At 38.0% G+C, this 18,022-nt stretch overlaps 1 protein-coding gene across 2 annotated transcripts in view; it reads left to right on the top strand.

Moving 5' to 3' along the window:
- RORA (RAR related orphan receptor A) overlaps window positions 1-18,022 on the top strand; it is a 384,491-nt gene that overhangs the window by 248,582 nt on the left and 117,887 nt on the right. For both annotated transcript variants that reach the window (XM_037394020.1, XM_037394019.1), the window contains exon 2: window positions 15,551-15,580. In XM_037394020.1, coding sequence (XP_037249917.1) covers window positions 15,551-15,580 — 30 coding nt within the window. The remainder of the gene's footprint in view (window positions 1-15,550; window positions 15,581-18,022) is intronic.

Raw genomic sequence — 18,022 nt, 5'->3', positions numbered from 1 at the left:
TGTTTGTAAAAGCTCTTGCTGTATTCTTGAGGGAACCATTGTCTTTAGGGAGCAGAAAGTTTAAGGAAAGAATTTTGAACACGTTTAGAGATAGTTGCAGTTTCTGGTAGGTGTTGTGGATGGTGATATAATGTACAGAACAGACTGAAAAATCATTTGTTTTAACCAAATTTCTGTTTTCCAAAAATAAATTTTTTTCGTTGTGGTGATGCTCAGTTATTTTTAATCTCCAGAGAATATTTTTAGTAGTTAGCACCAATGAATAAAGTTGATCCAAACTTATATTGGGAATCAGGATCCATCTTAAAAAAATTATCAAGTGAACTGACTAGGCAAAGAGAGGAAGAAACAGGCTGAATTTACCTATTTTGTTGGTAGGATATTGTAATACATAGAAATTATGTGAATTTTGCACAGTCATTGGAGGAATTGATGGCAAAACCAGAACACAAGTACAGGTTCCTCAAGTCTAAGTGCATACTGTTGAGATCTTAACCACACAACTTCAGCCTGGCAGGTTCAACCATGCTGTGTCAATCACACCAGCTCACTGAAGTCGTAGAAACAGGGCTCTTTCCACAGGCTTACATATAAGAAACGAGATACATGACACTGATAGCTTCCCTGAGTTCAGTGCACAGAGGAGAAAAAAGGGATAAAGTCAGCCTGAAATGAGTTGGAAGCAGGATTTTTGCTTGGGGCTTATATCTAAAATTAACTTTTTTTTTCTGTGCCAAGTTGATGTACATATTGAAAGTGGTAAACACTTGTTTGAAGTATTCTGCTGCATTTCAAGTTTAATGTACAATAAACAAGAAAACTTTCAGATCTGAAAGAACAAATGGACAAGACTAACCCAGCTGGGATGATCTGAGAGTTGGTAGGCAGTAGGCTGATTTGCAAATCATGTTGCATGAATCCGGGTGAAGCCCATGTGCATTGCAGTAGGAGGTTTTGGAATGGTGCATGCACCACACAGATTTACTGTTGTACGCTGTAAACATGAACACCCGTTTGCCTACTAACTACTAACAGAGCTGCCAGAAGACGGGAGTAACAAGTGCAGAGTCCCAACTGTACTTTTCAGGTGATTATAGCTATGGTGTGATCACTGGCTTTGTGTACAGTACACATATCTACGCGGTATCTTAGGACACTTCTTAACATGACATGATCTCTCCTGCCCTTCTTTATCCCAGCAGGTATTTTCCTACTTTGGAACAGAGCTTTTAAGGGGACACTCTTTTGATCTCCTAGTGGAAGATCTTTCCTACTTAATGGAAAAGTGTACTGAGGCCCAAGATCATGAAAAACATATTAACCTTGCCATACAATGACAGGCATGCCAGATGCCTTAATGTAAGTGAAAAATACATTGGGGGATATCTGTGCTCTATAATTGAATACTGAAAGCAAACAAAACCTTATCTGACAATAATAAAAAGGCCTTTGTGCTACAAAGAAACTTTGTCACTTTTGGGGCATTGATTCAGCATGTCCTTTTCCTAAGATGGTAAATACCACTTTTTAATATATGTTCTAAAAAACAAGTGGACTCCATTCTGTTTTCTGTCTTTATAATAAAAACACTTATGAGATACCTCAATGACACTAAATAGAAAATCTAAAATATACTTTAGGTCAAGGGGATATTAACACCTTATTCTATTTCTTAAAACATACAAATATATTATGAGCTGCATTTGAATTCTGGAACATAATCACCTCTTTAAAGAATTTTAGCTTTTCCACCAGTCCCTGAGTACGGGGATCTGCTGCGATTTTGACTAGTGTGCATCACCAACCATCACAGCTGTGCAGTGAGCGCTACAAAAGAGCTGTCATCCGAAACAGTGAAAGCAGAAACATGGTCTTTAATATAAAGCAGGAAAGAAAAACCTTGAAAAGTGAGTGTCCAACCAAATTTGGGGTGTAATTGTGCTAGATGAATGCAGTGAGATGAAAAATAAATTTCACTAATTTAGATTTGTAGCACATACGAGACAAGACAATCAGGCCCCGTCTTCAGTACAAAACACATAATGTTATGGATTTTTTTAACTGAGATCTGATTAAATGTATTAATTCTGATTTCTTTAAACAAAAATTACCTGATAGGGATTCAACATTTTTTTCTGTACATAAACGTTTTAAATGAGGAAAGGGTAGGCTGCCCTTTTTGACAGACCTTGAGGAAGGTCATAGTTTTCCTTTATTGTTTATAACTGGCACTGAAAGAGCAAGGTGAATGAAACAGATTTTTTTATCACTTCTATTGTGCTGTAGTATTAAATAACTGTTAAAAAGGGGCAACAAGTGCAGTATTCACAAGCTAGCTAAGAGGGAATTAGAAATTTGTCAAACTCCTGTCAAGAAATGTAGTTCACATCAGGAGCAACCAGTTTATTAATTTTGCTGGAGTTGACAGACTTTTCTCCAGAGTGTTCTCCCCTTTCCTGAAATAAGTTTAGTGATTTAAACTCAACTCTCCAGGGGTCTTGGCACTGAAGGAGTCTGAAGTGTTGAAGTGCTACTTGTGCTATATTCAAGTCTCAAATTTTGCATGAACTTCTAGCACAAATCCTTCCCTCTCCCTATTTTCCCCTCATTCATTGAAACTGATGAAGACAACATAATAGAATCTTACTTCTTTTCCTCGGGAGAGCAAAGCAATGAAAAGTTGAGATTCAACCTCAGTATGTTTTGAAATAAAAAAAAAAGAAAAGGTTACCCTGATAGGAGACTGCTTGAAAAAAGTATTATTTTTGCAACAGTCAGTCTCAGAAGAATACTGAAAGACAAATGTTCAAGCACATTGCAGCTAAAGTATTCAGTTGGGATAGATGAAGTAATGTGTAAGGAATCGTTTTTTCTGGATCAAAAGTGTTACTGTATAAATGCTTTGCAGAACAACTGAGCAAAAAAAAAAAATGGTCCTTGTTACAAATATTGATGGCCTTTCAATTAAACTTAAAATAATCCTCCAGTTATATTAAGAACCTGTTATCCAAAGTCGGCTTCATTTAATGCACAATGGGCTGAACTCATCCAAGGTGTTAAGTAGATGAAAGTCATTGGGGTGAACCAATAAATTCAGTCAGCCTAAAAATTTCCTTAGTGATTTTGAAAGGGCTTGCATCTCAGAGATATAACTACCTTATGAGACAGCTGTCATTTAAAATCCTGTAGAAATCTACAGAACAACACCGAATTCTCTGTAATTGGTGTGGACTTATCTATTCAATACTACAGGACGATTTGAAAAACCTTTAGGAAACATACATTTTCTGTGTATTCACGATGAAATCTTAGCACATATACATATAATAATGTAACCGTAGTGTGTTATGGTCTGAACTACTTTTAGCATGGAGGCCCAAAATGCATTTCTAAAATATATGTGGGTTACAGTATGAGATGCAGCATTAAAATTCTGGTCCTCAGACACATTGTGCAGCTTATCATGGTAAAGTCATGAACTGATTGTGAAAGATGCAGTAAGAAAATCCATGCTTGGAGAGTCTTTGAGTTAAGATTGCTGCTATGAGCCAGGCAACCTGGTTTATAAATACATGACTTATAGTTACATAACAACTTAGTTTCTGGTTTTTTGTCTGTAAACTGCAGATAGTGCTTGGTTTTGAGGATATATGAGCACTAACTTGATCATATGAAGTACTGCAAAAAGGCCAACCCAGTAACACCAAGGGAAATGCAAAAAGAACCAATGGTAGAGTTGCCTGGTTTTTGGTGTGGGATAAATCTTAGCATTTTGATGTTTGCCTGAATGTACTTGTCATTTTTTTGACTAAAGTCCTCATATCTTTGCAAACATTACAACTCTACCTATAGTCAGTCACAGAAGTTACTCGGTAAAGTGCAATTACTCAGGTTGGTTCTAAGTTAAGAGAAGGAATTGACCAAAAAAGAAGTGCTTGTAGCTTGCAAGTATATCACCTTGTATGATATTTCTGCCTGTTCTCAAAAGTTAACCTGGGCTTTATTGTGGCTATATTTGGGTTGGAGATCTCCCAGAGCGACTTGTATGTCAGAGCAAATGGGGTTGATAAATCACTTGATAGTGTCCTTCCCCTGCGCCATTTCTTCCAGCTCAGCAGAGAAGCCATATCTGTGTTGTATCAGTGGGGATTGTGCTAGTCAAAATGTTATCTTTCAGATAAAATATATAGCAAGTTCCAATTATTTTGTAACTTTCCCATATCTCTTTTCATCCCAACTTTACAACCTGACCAGCTTCTTTCCATTGCCATCAGACATGTACATTTGAATAGTCCGTGGATGTATCTGTTCTGTATTAGAAATGGCTGTCATCACAGAGTTGGCCAAGCAATATTTTAGGAGGACAGTAGGAAATGCTTAAAGGCACTGGATCGTGGTACAGGCAAAGCTTAGTAGGAAGGTGCTTTTTGCATTGGCATCTTTGTGATACTAACAGTAATCTTTGTCCGTTCTCCTCACTTTACCCAGCAGTTAAAACTTTATGAAGTTGAAATTTTGTTTCGACGTGGATTAAGAGCATACTTAATGCTGTAATACTGGGTTTCAGCGAGGACTTCTATTTGCCAGAAGTTGCCTGCCATATACAATTGCCACTGGCTTCAAGGGGCAAAAACAAGTAGCAGTTTTATTTGGCTATGCAAAAGAATTACTCTGAATACATGAATAAATCATAGGGTGTTATCTCTTTTACTGATGAGTGTACAAATTAAATGCCTCATAGAAAGGTGTTAGAAGAAATGTTAGATATATTTTTAATTAGGTAAATTTTGCTTATTTGAAGGAATTAATCTGTGAACCCTCTCTCCTTTTCATGGTTATTACTGAGAACCAGGCAGTTAAGTCTGATATTTGAATTGGTAATGAGTTTTTGAATTTTTGAAATGACAGCAGTCTTTGATGATCTCTCTATTTCAAGAGAAGTGAACATATTTGACTAAGACCAAAAGGAGGGAGAATACTTGGACGTTACTTACCAGCAGGGCATGTTGCAGCATACCTAATAACCAAGTATTTTGGATGCCATATTTTATTTAAGCTCTTGTGAAAAAGAGAGTAGATGCATAGATGTAGATTTGAAGCTTGTGAAGAACTGTTCCAAAACAGTTCAGTCCTTTTCACTTACATTTTGATTCTGGGTTAGTTTTAAAGAAAAAGTAATATATATGCAACATTTAAAACTGTACTCCTGTGAAAGTGTACTTCAGAACATGAAGCATTTGTTTCCTTTCACCTGAAGAATGCTTGAGGTTTGGTGTCAGAATGACACACAGAGCCTACCTGATGCTGACAAGTCCTTCCCATCTCTAGTAATGTGATATTTAGTGTTAATGCAATTGTTACGCTAAGTGGAAATCTGAATGATGGAAAGAAGTGATGTTGCAACTGCTGATACTTCTGCAAAAAGAAATACAAAGAAATGCTACATAACTGTATGAGACAGAACTGGACAAAGATACTTCCAGGCTGTGTACAGACATCTGAGAGTGATGACTTTTAATAGTTTTAATTAAGCTGGAACATAAGCTACAGAAAGGGCAGCTGGGTGAGAAGTGTGTAGCTAGTGCAGGAGACTGTTACCCAGATGTAAATTTTGAAGTATCTTTATGTGGCATATTAATGCTATTTCAGGTAGATTCTGCCATATCAAAGGGGGTATGGTACGATATGCTACAGATGGCTTACTGCTCAACAGTTCTGTGATCGGTAAATATGTGTTACTTGTATTACTGAACGCTGGAGGCCTAAATCTGAAATGATGAATTTTGTAGGTGCAAACACTGTATGTAAAAGCAAGTAGCTTTGTTGTAATTGTTGTGGTTTATGAATACATACAGCTTCCAGAGTTTTATAATCATGTTCTGCTTATGGACAATTCATGAACACTTCCTTTCTGGTCACAGAAATATTGAGAGGATGTTGTCGGTTGTCTCCTGGAGCATCAGTGAAAGTGTAGAAGATAAAGGGATATATTCTTAAATAAAACAGATTTTTTTTTTATTGAAAGATATTATAGGGTAGAATAAGGGAAAAAAAATCTACATTTGTATCTTAAAATGTATTCTAAATAGAAACACATTATTTTCCCTTCCCTGATGTAAGAATGTTTATCAGATCACTTTAAATCATAATCCAGTGTGTTTAACTGCGCAGTATTCTTAAATAATGAATTCCTGTTGCACAAAACGTAAGTAACAAGAACTACAGCTACACATTTAATAATTGTTTGGGTTTGTTTCATTTTGGTTTGGTTTACTGAAGTAAAAGAGCTTTGGCAGCCTGTGTGAATGTGTTCACATAGTAGTTCTAGTTACCTGAAGGCAAGAACTGGGGCATTGAGGCTTCTTCTATCTCTCATCTTGAAGGACTGCCTCTAGGTGAGAACTGGTATCATCAGGACCACTGCAGCCTTGTGGTTGCTATCTCAGCCAGTATCTCGGCTCCTGGGCGCCTCTGTGAGAATTTCAGTTTTGCTCTAAGGACAGTTAGATTTCCATGCACCTGGAGAAATGACTGAAAGTGGTTGGCCTGAGTTAACGCACGGGAAGATAACTCCTACCCTCAATTTTTGGTTGCAGTTTGATAATTTTCTGGATTTTATGAAAATACCACAAACTCTTTGAGGCCCACCTGTGCTTTTAAATGTTGTCAGTAGTTTTGAACAAGGCAGTCTGAAAGGCTTGTGTAAGAATGGAGGGTGCAATGTTTAAGATGTTGCTTTGACGCTACCTCAAAAGTATTCTTGGGAAGAGGTGCCTGGTGTGGTAGGTCTGGGAGTGCAGCCATGTAGAATGTAGTTTTATGCTTCAAAATGGGGGATGAAAGCCATATTGCTACCTGTACGATAGTATGGGCTGTGGGGTGTCCAGCACATGTAAATGTGTGCGTGTGTGCACGCCAAACTTGCTGCTTTTACAAATGGTGCTGTTTGACAACTCCTAACATCAACACGCAGGGATTTTGCAAAATTGGTGCTACTTATTTGATGGCTCACATCTGCTGGGGTATTTTCTTTGTCTAAGATGACACCAAGTAGAAAGTAGAACTGTAGTCAGTGGATCAAATGGTAGGGAGGGCCAGCTGTGAGGATCAATTCCCCTCAGGGATCTACAAACGTTACAGAGCTTGTTGCCCGTGTATCTAGTGCAAGTTAAATGAATTGTTCCCATTAGTGTGCTGGTAGGATGCTCTGGTCTTTGAATGACACAGCGAAGAAGCAGTATAGTGCTTACAGTAAGTACTACAGTGCTTGCAGTGGTGTGTCTGCCGTACTCGTGGCAATGTTCTCTTGTCACTGTTAAAACTATGTGAAACGGTGACTTGCAATAAGGCCCACAGTTTAAGTAAACATACAATTCAAAGAAAGTCTGTGACAGTTTTTAAGAAATGTTGGGTCTCCTTATACTTTGTAGTCTGAAAAAGAACTGTAGGGGCTTGCTTGGATTTATGCGACTTTGAACATTCAGCTGGATGCTGTCAATGTATATGTGTTGCTCTGCAAGACTATTTTGAAATCCTTACTTTGTGATCTGTTCAGTCAGTTGCGTAACTAATAGTCATTAAAACAAAGCTAATTCATGGTTTTCCTATAAAGGCTCCTGCTGGAAGTATACTCATATATAGTTCGGAGCTATCTTTGACATTTACTGTGTGAAATACAGTACAGACGTGGGATGGGTGTTTAGCCTGCTTTCTGGCTATATGTTCTGTGGCAACATTTATCACATAAGAACATAATGGCTATTTAATGAAGATTCTTCATTTTGTTTCTCCTGATCTAAGACACTGTTTATTTGTGAGGACAAAAGAAACATTAAAGCTCAGAGGGACCTTCAGTGAGGTTGTAAAAGAATGAAGTAGTGGTTAAAGCTCTTTATCTTTTATAATGAAGAGTTCTGTTTGAATGAATCTGGGAAAATTACAGTATTTAATCTGACATCAGAGAAAAAAAGTCGGCACTCTGTGCCAGCATTCACATTACCTAGTAACTATTTGTGTGTGTGAGATCCACACATAAAAAGATGAGACTCTTCAGCATCAAATGAGTATTAATCTAAGGTTTACCTACAGCTAGGAACAAATTGTTTACGGCAGGAGATGAAACAAGGAGTTGCATGTGATGAGTTGTCCAGAATGATATTAGGGGCAAAAGCTTTGCTCAATATTAATCACTAATGAGAAGTTAGTATTTTAATTTTGGGCTAACGTAAGTGCATCTATATTAGCAATAGTATCAGAATCTCAGCCTTAAACACAGACACTGGGATCTTGGATTTGGGTTTTAAATTCTTGTTTCTTTTGAAAAAGTTTTGGTATCAAAGGTTTGAAATCAGTTTGGGTCTGTGAAGAATTTTTGAGTTGGGAAAATTCTAGAAAGACCAGGGAATTCTTTTCACTGAGAATTGTACGGATGACATAACTCATGATACTGGTGTTTTCTCTCATGAATACGGTGTAATTTTGAAAGAAATAGTCATCTGTATGCACTTTTTCACAGGCACTACTATCATTTTAAGAGATATTGGGCAGGGGAGGCTGTCAGCTACTGAAAAATGGAATCATAAAATGCCTAGATGGTACAGCAAGTTACTCTTGGAATCAGGAAGCCAGTCTGCCTTGCAAGGGCTAAAAAGATCATCTATCTCAGTAAAATAAGGTCAGAACACTTTTTAAAAATCCTTGGGGTTTGGATCTGTTTGTCTCCTGTATCCTGCATCTGTATTTGAGTAGAAAGTAAAAAAATTCTGGTTTGGAAGATTTTATGTAGCTAGTTCTGATATAACCATATTATTCTAGGAGTAAGACTAAAGCAACACCTAAAAAATAAAGCTCTCAATAATTCTCTGATAGAGTTTAGGTATAAGAGCTGTGAATCTTAGGGGAGAGCAAGGCTGGTTTTTTTCAGTACTTAAGCATTTAGGACAGTCATGATTCTTGGGACTTTGGTATATGCCTATGAACTTGAGAACAAGAGTGATCCAGACCTGCTGAAAGCCCCTTGGTTTGCATCGTGAGCTCTTTCCTTTTTAGTAAAAGTTGTGAACGAGTCTGGGAAAAACTGGAATATTATATTAAAAAAAATTATGATCATCATGTTTGAAGTTGTTTTTTAATAAAAAAAAGTTTGGGTTTTTTTGGTTTGGGCGGTGGTTGGTTTTTTTTTTTTCATAATTATGAAAAGCTTCCTTGTTCTTACATGCCTAGTGGATGTTGTCCTTGATCCTTGCTACTCTAGCTCATAATTTATTTCTCTTTTGAGTGGACTATAAGCATTGCTGTCCATTCAAACTTTTGAAAGAAAATACTAAAATTACTTAGAGGACTTTCAGTAATGTGTGCTGATCATCATTAGCAGCTCTTCTGTCAATGACAAGGATACTGTTTTGCAACATCATTTTGTTTAGTTAAATTCACTTAAGTTGTGTTTACAGTACTTGAATGGCTGGTATTTTTATCTTGGTCACCGTAAACAATGGCCTACAAAGATCACAAAATTCTGTCAACTCAGAGATCCTTAGAGAGTTTAATATAAACCATTATTAAAGTTTTTAAAAGAATGAACTCCTTTCTGAATACACTCAGATCTATTATTCTGCTTTGGTAGGTTCTCTGCAAGTGCCCTAGTGTTACATATAATCTTCCACCTTAATTGCTAGCTTTGTGTAGTGACAGAGTAAAAAAAGAAATGGAGTGACAGGATGAAACACAGTGGGATCCAAGCTTTTAATACATTTTCTTTCTGATTTTACACAATACGTCAGGCAGGAGGCTTAGAGTTTAAAATTTTAACTGGTTTTTTCCCCAAGATTTCCAATCTATCATAAAATGACTAAGTTCCTGTCATGGTTTAACCCCAGCTAGCAACTAAGTACCACGCAACCACTCGTTAACTCACCCCTGCCACCGCCAGCAGGATGGGGAGGAGAATTGGGAAAAAGGTAAAACTCATGGGTTGAGATAGGAACAATTTAATAAATGAAATAAAATGTTGTTGTTGTTATTGTTGTAACAGTTGTATTGAAAAGGAGAGAGAAACAGAGAGGAATAAAACCCAAAGGGAAAAAAAACAAACAGCCAAGTGATGCACAGTGCAGTTGCTCACCCTGCGCTGACCGATGCCCAGCCGGTCCCCCAGCAGCGATTGGCAGCCCCCAGCCAGCCCCCCCCCAGTTTATATACTGAGGTGATGTTCTATGGTATGGAACAGCCCTTTGGCCAGTTCGGGTCAGCTGCCCTGGCTGTGCCCCCTCCCAGTGTCTTGTGCCCCTCCAGCCCTCTCACTGGCAGAGTCTGAGAAGCTGAAATGTCCTTGACTTCGTATAACACATTACCTAGCAACAACCAAAACCATCTGTGTCTTATCAACATTATTCTTACTAAATCCAAAACACAGCACTGCACCAGCTAGAAGAAGAAAATTTACTCTGCCCCAGCCAAAAGGAGGACAGTTTGAAAACATGCTAGAGCCTAAATGCTGGCTTGAGGGGAGAGTATAATGAAGTAAAATAAATAGATAGATAGTTATACACACCCACATGAGCAAAGCATCATATACGTATACCATCTACATAGATATAGTGTCATCAGACCGATGTGAATCACCTGATTTTGGCACAAAAGGCAAAGCAAAGAAAACACAATGGTGCTTAACAGAAATCCTGGTGATCAGTTACGAGCTTTGCCAGTGATGCATGTGTTTATCCATAGGAACTCCTAAGGAAGAGTTTTCTTTAAGATTTAAGAAAATTGCAGTCAAGAATATCCTCCTTTGATTTTTTGCAGAGTAATGTATTCTGCCAGACAGGGAACTTTTCCCTTATCTTTCTGTACATCAAAGTATGCTTTCCCCTTGAAATATGGGAAGTTGACAACTGTACAACAGCAGCAGGGATCTGGGTTCACAGAGTTTCATTATGCTTCTTTATTTGGATGGGCAACTGTGAGAAATAGCTTATGATGTATAAAATATCTGAGTCTCTTTTTGTACTTGAAGACATTGTTATCTCTATTTGAAGTTGGCTAGTGAAGGTCAGTCAGGCTAACCACTTGCAAAAGAATATCCTGTCGCTATTGGTAGATACTCTTTTCAAAGTTCATTCCAGAAAGCTATTTTTGTAAATACCACCCATCATGGTAAATTACATATTGTTAGTGGGAGGGGGAAAGGGAATGGTGGATGCATTCTTTTCATTTTTAAAAAAACGCTGCTTGTTGCAAAGAGCATTGCATAGCAACAATGAAAAGTCTAAGAAGTTAATTTGTTTAAGATTTGGTGTTGATCAGGAATGTCAAATTGCACTGCTGAAGTGATAAGTTCTGTGATAACTGTAATACTGAAACTTTCACTCACTGATAACCATGGCAGTGATATATTGTGGTATTTTCATGACATTTCCTTTGCTTTACTTTGAAGTCTAGTTGGTTAAGTCAGGAAGTCTTTCTGTATTAGCAACACTGAAGTTAGGATTGTATCTTCCTCTCATTTTTATTTTTTTTTATTTGTTAATTAAGTATGGAAAGCTGGCTGTTTAGGATAGTGCTAACAGTGGCAAGTGGTCACACATTAGTCTATCACATTTTGAAATGAAGCCCATTAAAAATGGGATTTTTACATTAAGTAACATTTTGAAGGGAATCAGTAGGTTCTTTGTGCTCCACTCATTAAATATAAATAAATCTTTGTCTTTCAGTGGTGTATTAGGTTTAGGTTTTATTATAATAGTGGCTGTGCATATCTATGTAAACTGATGGTCTAGTCCCAGAAATATTTACAAATGAGAGCAATCCCAGTTAATCATGCCTAATCTTGTGAATAACATTACTGATGTATGTTGGACTTGCAGAATTAGTTTCTCAAGAGATCCTGTTGATTTGGAAAGAATGATGAGTTGTCTGTGTACGTCTTCTAGGATACAGCTCAGAGGAAAGGCATTCAAACATATATGCAAGTGGGAGTTAGCACTAGTCCAAAGAAAGTCAAAGATCTTGTAACTCCCCCTTTTTACATTGAGCAGTTTTCAGACTGATTTTTTTGTTCCATAATACACTCATTTCTAGGAGCTTATTGTACTTCTCGAATGTTCTGAATAGCGGAGTCATTGGCTTCCTGCATTAAAACAAACTGATTGCAGTGATGTAGAAATGTGTTGCATACTTAATACTTACATTTAAAGCACTAGTCATAACCTATCTAACCTAAGTAACAGTTTGGATATGCTGATACCTATTTTGCTTGGTTTTTCTAGTCACTTAGAGTTACTGGTGTGAGAAGGAAGGCCTCTTAAAAATTCACAACTCATTTTAATGCAAGTAAAGATTCCTGATTAATTTAAGTCTAATCCTGTTGAACTCACTGGCAACACTTATCCTTGTTCCACCAGATTGCAGTTAGTCACTGTGAAGCCACAGTTCAAAGCAAAATACTTCTTTTTCACTGCAACTACCAGTGTAATTATGAAGAAGATGCAAAAAAAGCATACCTCTGTTGTTTTAAAAGGTTATCTAAAAATATCTGCATAAAACAGCTAAAAGGCCTTACTAGATGGTAATTGTTAATTATTATGGAAACATGTGATTGGAAAAACCCACAACTCATCTCAAAAAAAAAAAAATCAGGTAGAAAAATATAAGCACTAGTATTTCCATCACTGTTTCATGTATCAGGGGAAAGTAGGCCCTCAGTCAGCGAATACAGCTAAGTCTGTTTTGTGCTGTGGCAAATCCCATTGTGAAGAGGCTGTGAGTAATCAGAAGTGACAGCATAAGCACTTTCTGTTCAAAGTGATTTTACAGAAAGCATTATTTTCTGAGAGAAGTACACATATGGCTCCCATAATGCTGAAAGAGCACTGATGTATCCATTTATTAGCACTAGTGTTGGGAGAGAAGTTTTTGCAAATGGTGTTCATATTTAAGACCTTTCTCCCTGCATTTCCCATTCCGTAAAACACTCTTAAAATTGTGGGAGCTGGCCAGTTAGGCAAGGGTGGGGCAGGGACTTTGGCCAAGGGAACGCTAGGACAGGCCGTGATGATGAAGACTGTGTCAGGAGCTGTACGTGTTGTTCAGTGGTCACTCAGAAAGTCAAACAGCAGCAAAATGTTCTTCCTTGGTGAAATAACAAATGTTCTAACGACCACTGTAATGTCAAATTCAAAGGGTAAGGCAGACCTTTAGAAAAAACCTAGAGAGAGGGGCGGTTTTGCTCTCTTACCAAAGAGGGCATAAGGTACCGTTCGTGCATTTTGACATAGATACTTCAGATCTCTCTGCTTCTTCTCACTCTGTCCCTCTTCTTGCCCTAAGCTATCGTTCCGATAATAGCACTCACCTCCTTGACACATGCAGCTGTCCTGTCCTGTGAGTCAGCCAGTAATGATTGGTCTGGAATGAAAATCCCAGAAAGCTGGCTCTTACAAAATATGAATTTAAAAGATGAATTTGCCCCCTGTAGTGGCTACTTATGTAACTAAAAGGTTTTATTTTCATAGAATCATAGAATGGTGTAGGTTGGAAGGGACTTTGAAAGTCATCTAGTCCCAATGCCCCGCCATGGTCAGGGACACCCCCCACCAGCCCAGGTTGCTCCAAGCCCCATCCAGCCTGGCCTTGAGCACTGCCAGGGATGGGGCACCCACAGCGGCTCTGATGGAACATGCCTGTTTCAGTGCCTTGCCGTCCTCGCAGTAAAGAATTTCTTCCCAATACCCAATCTGAATCTTCCCTCTTGCAGTTTAAAGCCATCACCCCTTGTCCTGTCACTACAGGCCCTTGTAAAAGCTTCCTTGTTGGGCCCTTTAGGCACTGGAAGGTGCTGTCAGGTCTCCCTGGAGCCTCCTCTTCTCCAGGCTGACCAACCCCAGCATCTTTCCTCAGCCTGTCCCCGCAGGAGAGGTGCTCCAGCCCTCTGACCATCTCCATGGCCCCCATTTTTGTTAGGCTTGTTTTCCTTTTGTTCTTATTGCTTACCCTGCATCTAGGTTGGAGGTTACAACCCTAATTCCTAACACAAGGAATATGAAGGTTTGGCCAGGACCTTTCAGTTTAAGTTGGTACACATACGTAATCAAGTTCTGGTATTCTGGTATTTGTAAATTGCTTACCAGTGTGTCACACTTTAAAATTACTCAAAGGAACTGCTCAGAAGTGCTCTTCCTAGAGGCTGGAACCTCCCAGCTTTTCTTTTCAGGGAAAAGAAATGTTCCAGTGCTCACACTTGTAGAACTTGGTGGTTCAAAATCAAAAGACCAATAGTAACACAAGTGCAATTAAAAAAAAAAATCGTCATAACGTTTATGTTAAAATTGATAGCTACATATTTGGAGTTGGCATTGTGGATTTGTGTATTTACAAAAACCTTTAATAATCTGGAAACTGTTAGCTTTGGAAGTTAGTTCTAAATTTACAAATAAGATAGCTATATTTTTCTGAATTATTGTAACCTACTGCCTCCCTGGGATGTTTCACAACAATGAAGCCTGAAATAAAAGCCTTTTCTTTTCCATAGTAATTTGGTTTTGGAAGAGGTGGTTAAAGGAATAGGAGGGTAGCAAAGGAGATTCAGGTCTCTCCGTCTTTCATGAACAGTAAGCCAAACAATTCCAATTCCAAAATTTCATTACAGGCCTTAATCACAAATGAAATGTTTCAAATACTTGTACCGCTTCCAGTAACCTCTTTCCCTTCTCATAAAATTCCCCCCAAGGAGAGTAAAGCTTAAATGCTGAGGGGTCTGAGTGCAGCACCATTTATCTACCAAAGTGGAGACAATATTGTTTGTATTCAAGCATGAATTCCGATGACATTTAACAGAGTTAATTTTATCTTTATTTGGTATTATGAATTTTGCCTCATTCTGTTCACTCTGTTGCTTTCTTTAAAATGCCTCTCAAATTTCACTGGCACTGGACCGTTGTTGGTGATTGCCGCCACATGCCTGCCTCGCATAAAAAACATCTTTATTACTTCAGAAAGTATATATTTAACAGTTTGCAGATATTTGCATCTGACTCGGAATTATGGCAAGTAATACTCATATTGAGAGAGCTGTTCATTTGGTTTTAATGAGCATAAGCTACAGCTTGCAGTTAGGGAACTACTTGAATTTAATAACATAGCAAATAAATTGTTGTACTGCTCAAATCCATTCTGTCTGGGTAGTTTGATGTGCACTAGTTAATATGAGTGTGGGAAAAAAGGGGCCTTCTATAGTGTTGTCGGTGTCTTGTTTGCATCAGCTTCAGTTTTAAAACACCAGCGTGTTGATACACATTCCAGCAACAAAATTTAAGCAATACAGCAATACATGTTTGAACATTTATTGATGAGGTGTAAGGAAAGAATACACTCTTGAAGTCTGCATGCAAAGAAGAGAGATCCTCCCACCTCTAACATACAAATCATTGCAATTTTCATTCCTTTTTTATAGTGGCTGCTGTGTGTCTGATATAAAATAGTTCAATGATGAAATACGTGTCAAAAGAATTTACTCGGTGGTCACTTTGCTAATGTTGGTATCATTTCTTCCCTGCAGGTATTTCTGTAACAAAGAAGACTCATACATGTAAGTAATATCTTTTGATTTGGCCTTCTTTTGCAAATGGAATTTGTGTTAGGCTGTGCTGTGGCGCTAAGATTATTAGGTGTCGGTCTGGTCTGAGAAGGCTCTGTTTTGCAAATTCTAGTGGGTTTTCTGCTTTAGAGCAGTTCCAGTCCTCGCCTGAAATGTCGTCTAAATGAATGTACAATGCATGTGTGTGTTTGTATATGTGCGTGTGCATTTGCATATGCGTTAAGTCAGAGAGCAGGAAAAGAGAGAATTCTTTATTCTTGGTTTATTTGAAGAAAGACAGAATTCCTTATTCTAATGTGTGTACCTTACAGCTAGCTGATAATTAACCTATCCAGGAAATACAGGTGAGGAGAATGGCTATATTTTTATGTCTGTTATATATACAGTATGATTCAAAGAAAAATAAATTATTTAATTTAACGTCTTCTGTCCCGTCCTATGCATTAATCTGAAAGGTAAATTGTTCTGTGCTTGTGCTTAAGGAGCTCTTGATGAAAACAAGGAGGTTGCTGTTTTGCTCTCAACCACATAAACAGTCCTCATAAATGGCAACCTTGGAAATGGATGTGGATGTGTGCATTTACTTAGGTATACATTTATTCTGAATCTTCTTCAAAGACATCATTATTGGGGATCAACTCTCATCTACTCTGCAGTGAGTTAAAAACACAATTCCAAGAAAATGGTACAATTTGTAGCTGAAGGAGATACACTGAGTTTCTTTGGATACTGTGGAGGTTTGGAAATCTGGTAGTGCAGGAATTTTATTTGCCCAAGATCTGAAAGGAGTAGGCTAAAGCTGAGGCTATTAGTCTCATGAAAACCTTCTACCAAAACAGGTGGTAGGCTGCACAAAATTGACAAAGATATATGTATTTTAGCAGGGTTATGCGTTTGAAGTATGTTCACCGCAGCTTCTAGGGTTAAAGTGGTGTCTTGAAGTGTCTTATGTTAATTTCATTCTTACTTCATTCCTGGTTTAAAAATATTCATGTAATGAAAAATCTTACTTGAGATTATGAATTCTCACCGTAGAGTTACAGAATACAGTTGCTTGATTTAAGAATTTCAAATGAGAAACTGACTTGTATGAGTTTTGAAGCAAATGTTAAATGTCACAAAATTTTAGAAGCATGATGGTCCTCCTGTGCCTAGGTGGGCTTGCTACTTAACGCATTCTTAGTGTCACATCCTCTTTGGCTGAAATGCGTATGTGGTTTCCGTTGAACGTAATGCAAGCTACAGGTAGGCTTCTGAGGGCAGAATTCGACCCTTACGTTTTTGGTGAATATTTGAGCTCATGCTGACTGAGATTGACAGTACAGGAGACTGAAGTCCTCTGTATATCCGCAGGCCAGGCATTGTACAGACAGCTTCCTTGCACAGCCTTGCCCATGAGCTCAACCCTGGCCTGGAGCGACCACCCTCTCTAGAGGTGGTAAGTAATTCGGTGTTTTTGCTAGCTCAGTCTTGGGCCTCTCTTGTATAGAGGCTAAGACTGCACATGGTGGTTTGTAATGCTCCACCTGGGAGTCAGCAGAAATCTCCCTATATATTTTGTGTGCAGCAGTGCCATGTACTGACCTGCTAGAAGGGTCACATCTCCAGTTCCAGTATTCCGTAATTTTTGTAGGGAAGATTAAATAGTAACCACAGACCTAAAGAGTGTAGGAAATACACGCTCTTAAGCCATACCCGACTGATAAAGTGTTGTCATCGTGTATATCTCAGTGGATGCTATGTTTGAGGCTTACGATGAAAAAAAGATGTATTCATCAAATGTATTAGATGATTAGCTACTGTTCACCATATATGGCCTTTAATCTAGTTAAGACAGAAATTAGGGTCCCAGCATCTTCTGTGCTGAGAACTCTGTTTGTGCTATTCTAAGAGAACTGTCAAAGAGTAGCTCCCTGATTTTTTAATCAGTTGTCATGCAATTGCTGAAGCATGAACAAAAAAGTTCCCTGAATAATAGGAAGATAAGCTTGCCCATTAAGAAAGGATTAAAATAGAAGGCGCAATATGCTGTAATTGGCATGATGAAAATGCTGGGTACGTTTGCTAGCAAATATGTATGAGGTTTCATTCAGTTTTGGTTGAAGTTCTTTTAGAATTCATTCCTGTTATGACAAATTTTCATAGAGCAGGAATTAATGTAAATTGTGCATCTTTGGCATTTCGGCACCATGCACAATAAGCATTTTTTTTTTTCCTTATTGCTTAGAATTTTTGTTATTATTGAATAGAAGAAGTAGACATCAAAATTCACAGGTTTGGAATGACTTGGGGAAAAAATAAATTGATAGAAACACTTAAAGGCAAAAATTGCAACTCAAATATGAGTTGTTAACAACAACAAATGACAAGGAATTTTTGTTTATCAAATCAATCTAGAGTTTGCCTATCACTTTCTCAGTGTAACATATCCAA

The sequence above is a fragment of the Falco rusticolus genome, chromosome 7 (genome assembly GCF_015220075.1).
Source record: "Falco rusticolus isolate bFalRus1 chromosome 7, bFalRus1.pri, whole genome shotgun sequence".
Lineage (NCBI taxonomy): Eukaryota > Metazoa > Chordata > Aves > Falconiformes > Falconidae > Falco > Falco rusticolus.
The sequence above is the reverse complement of the archived record's forward strand: the minus strand, read 5'-3'. Positions and strand labels throughout refer to the sequence as shown.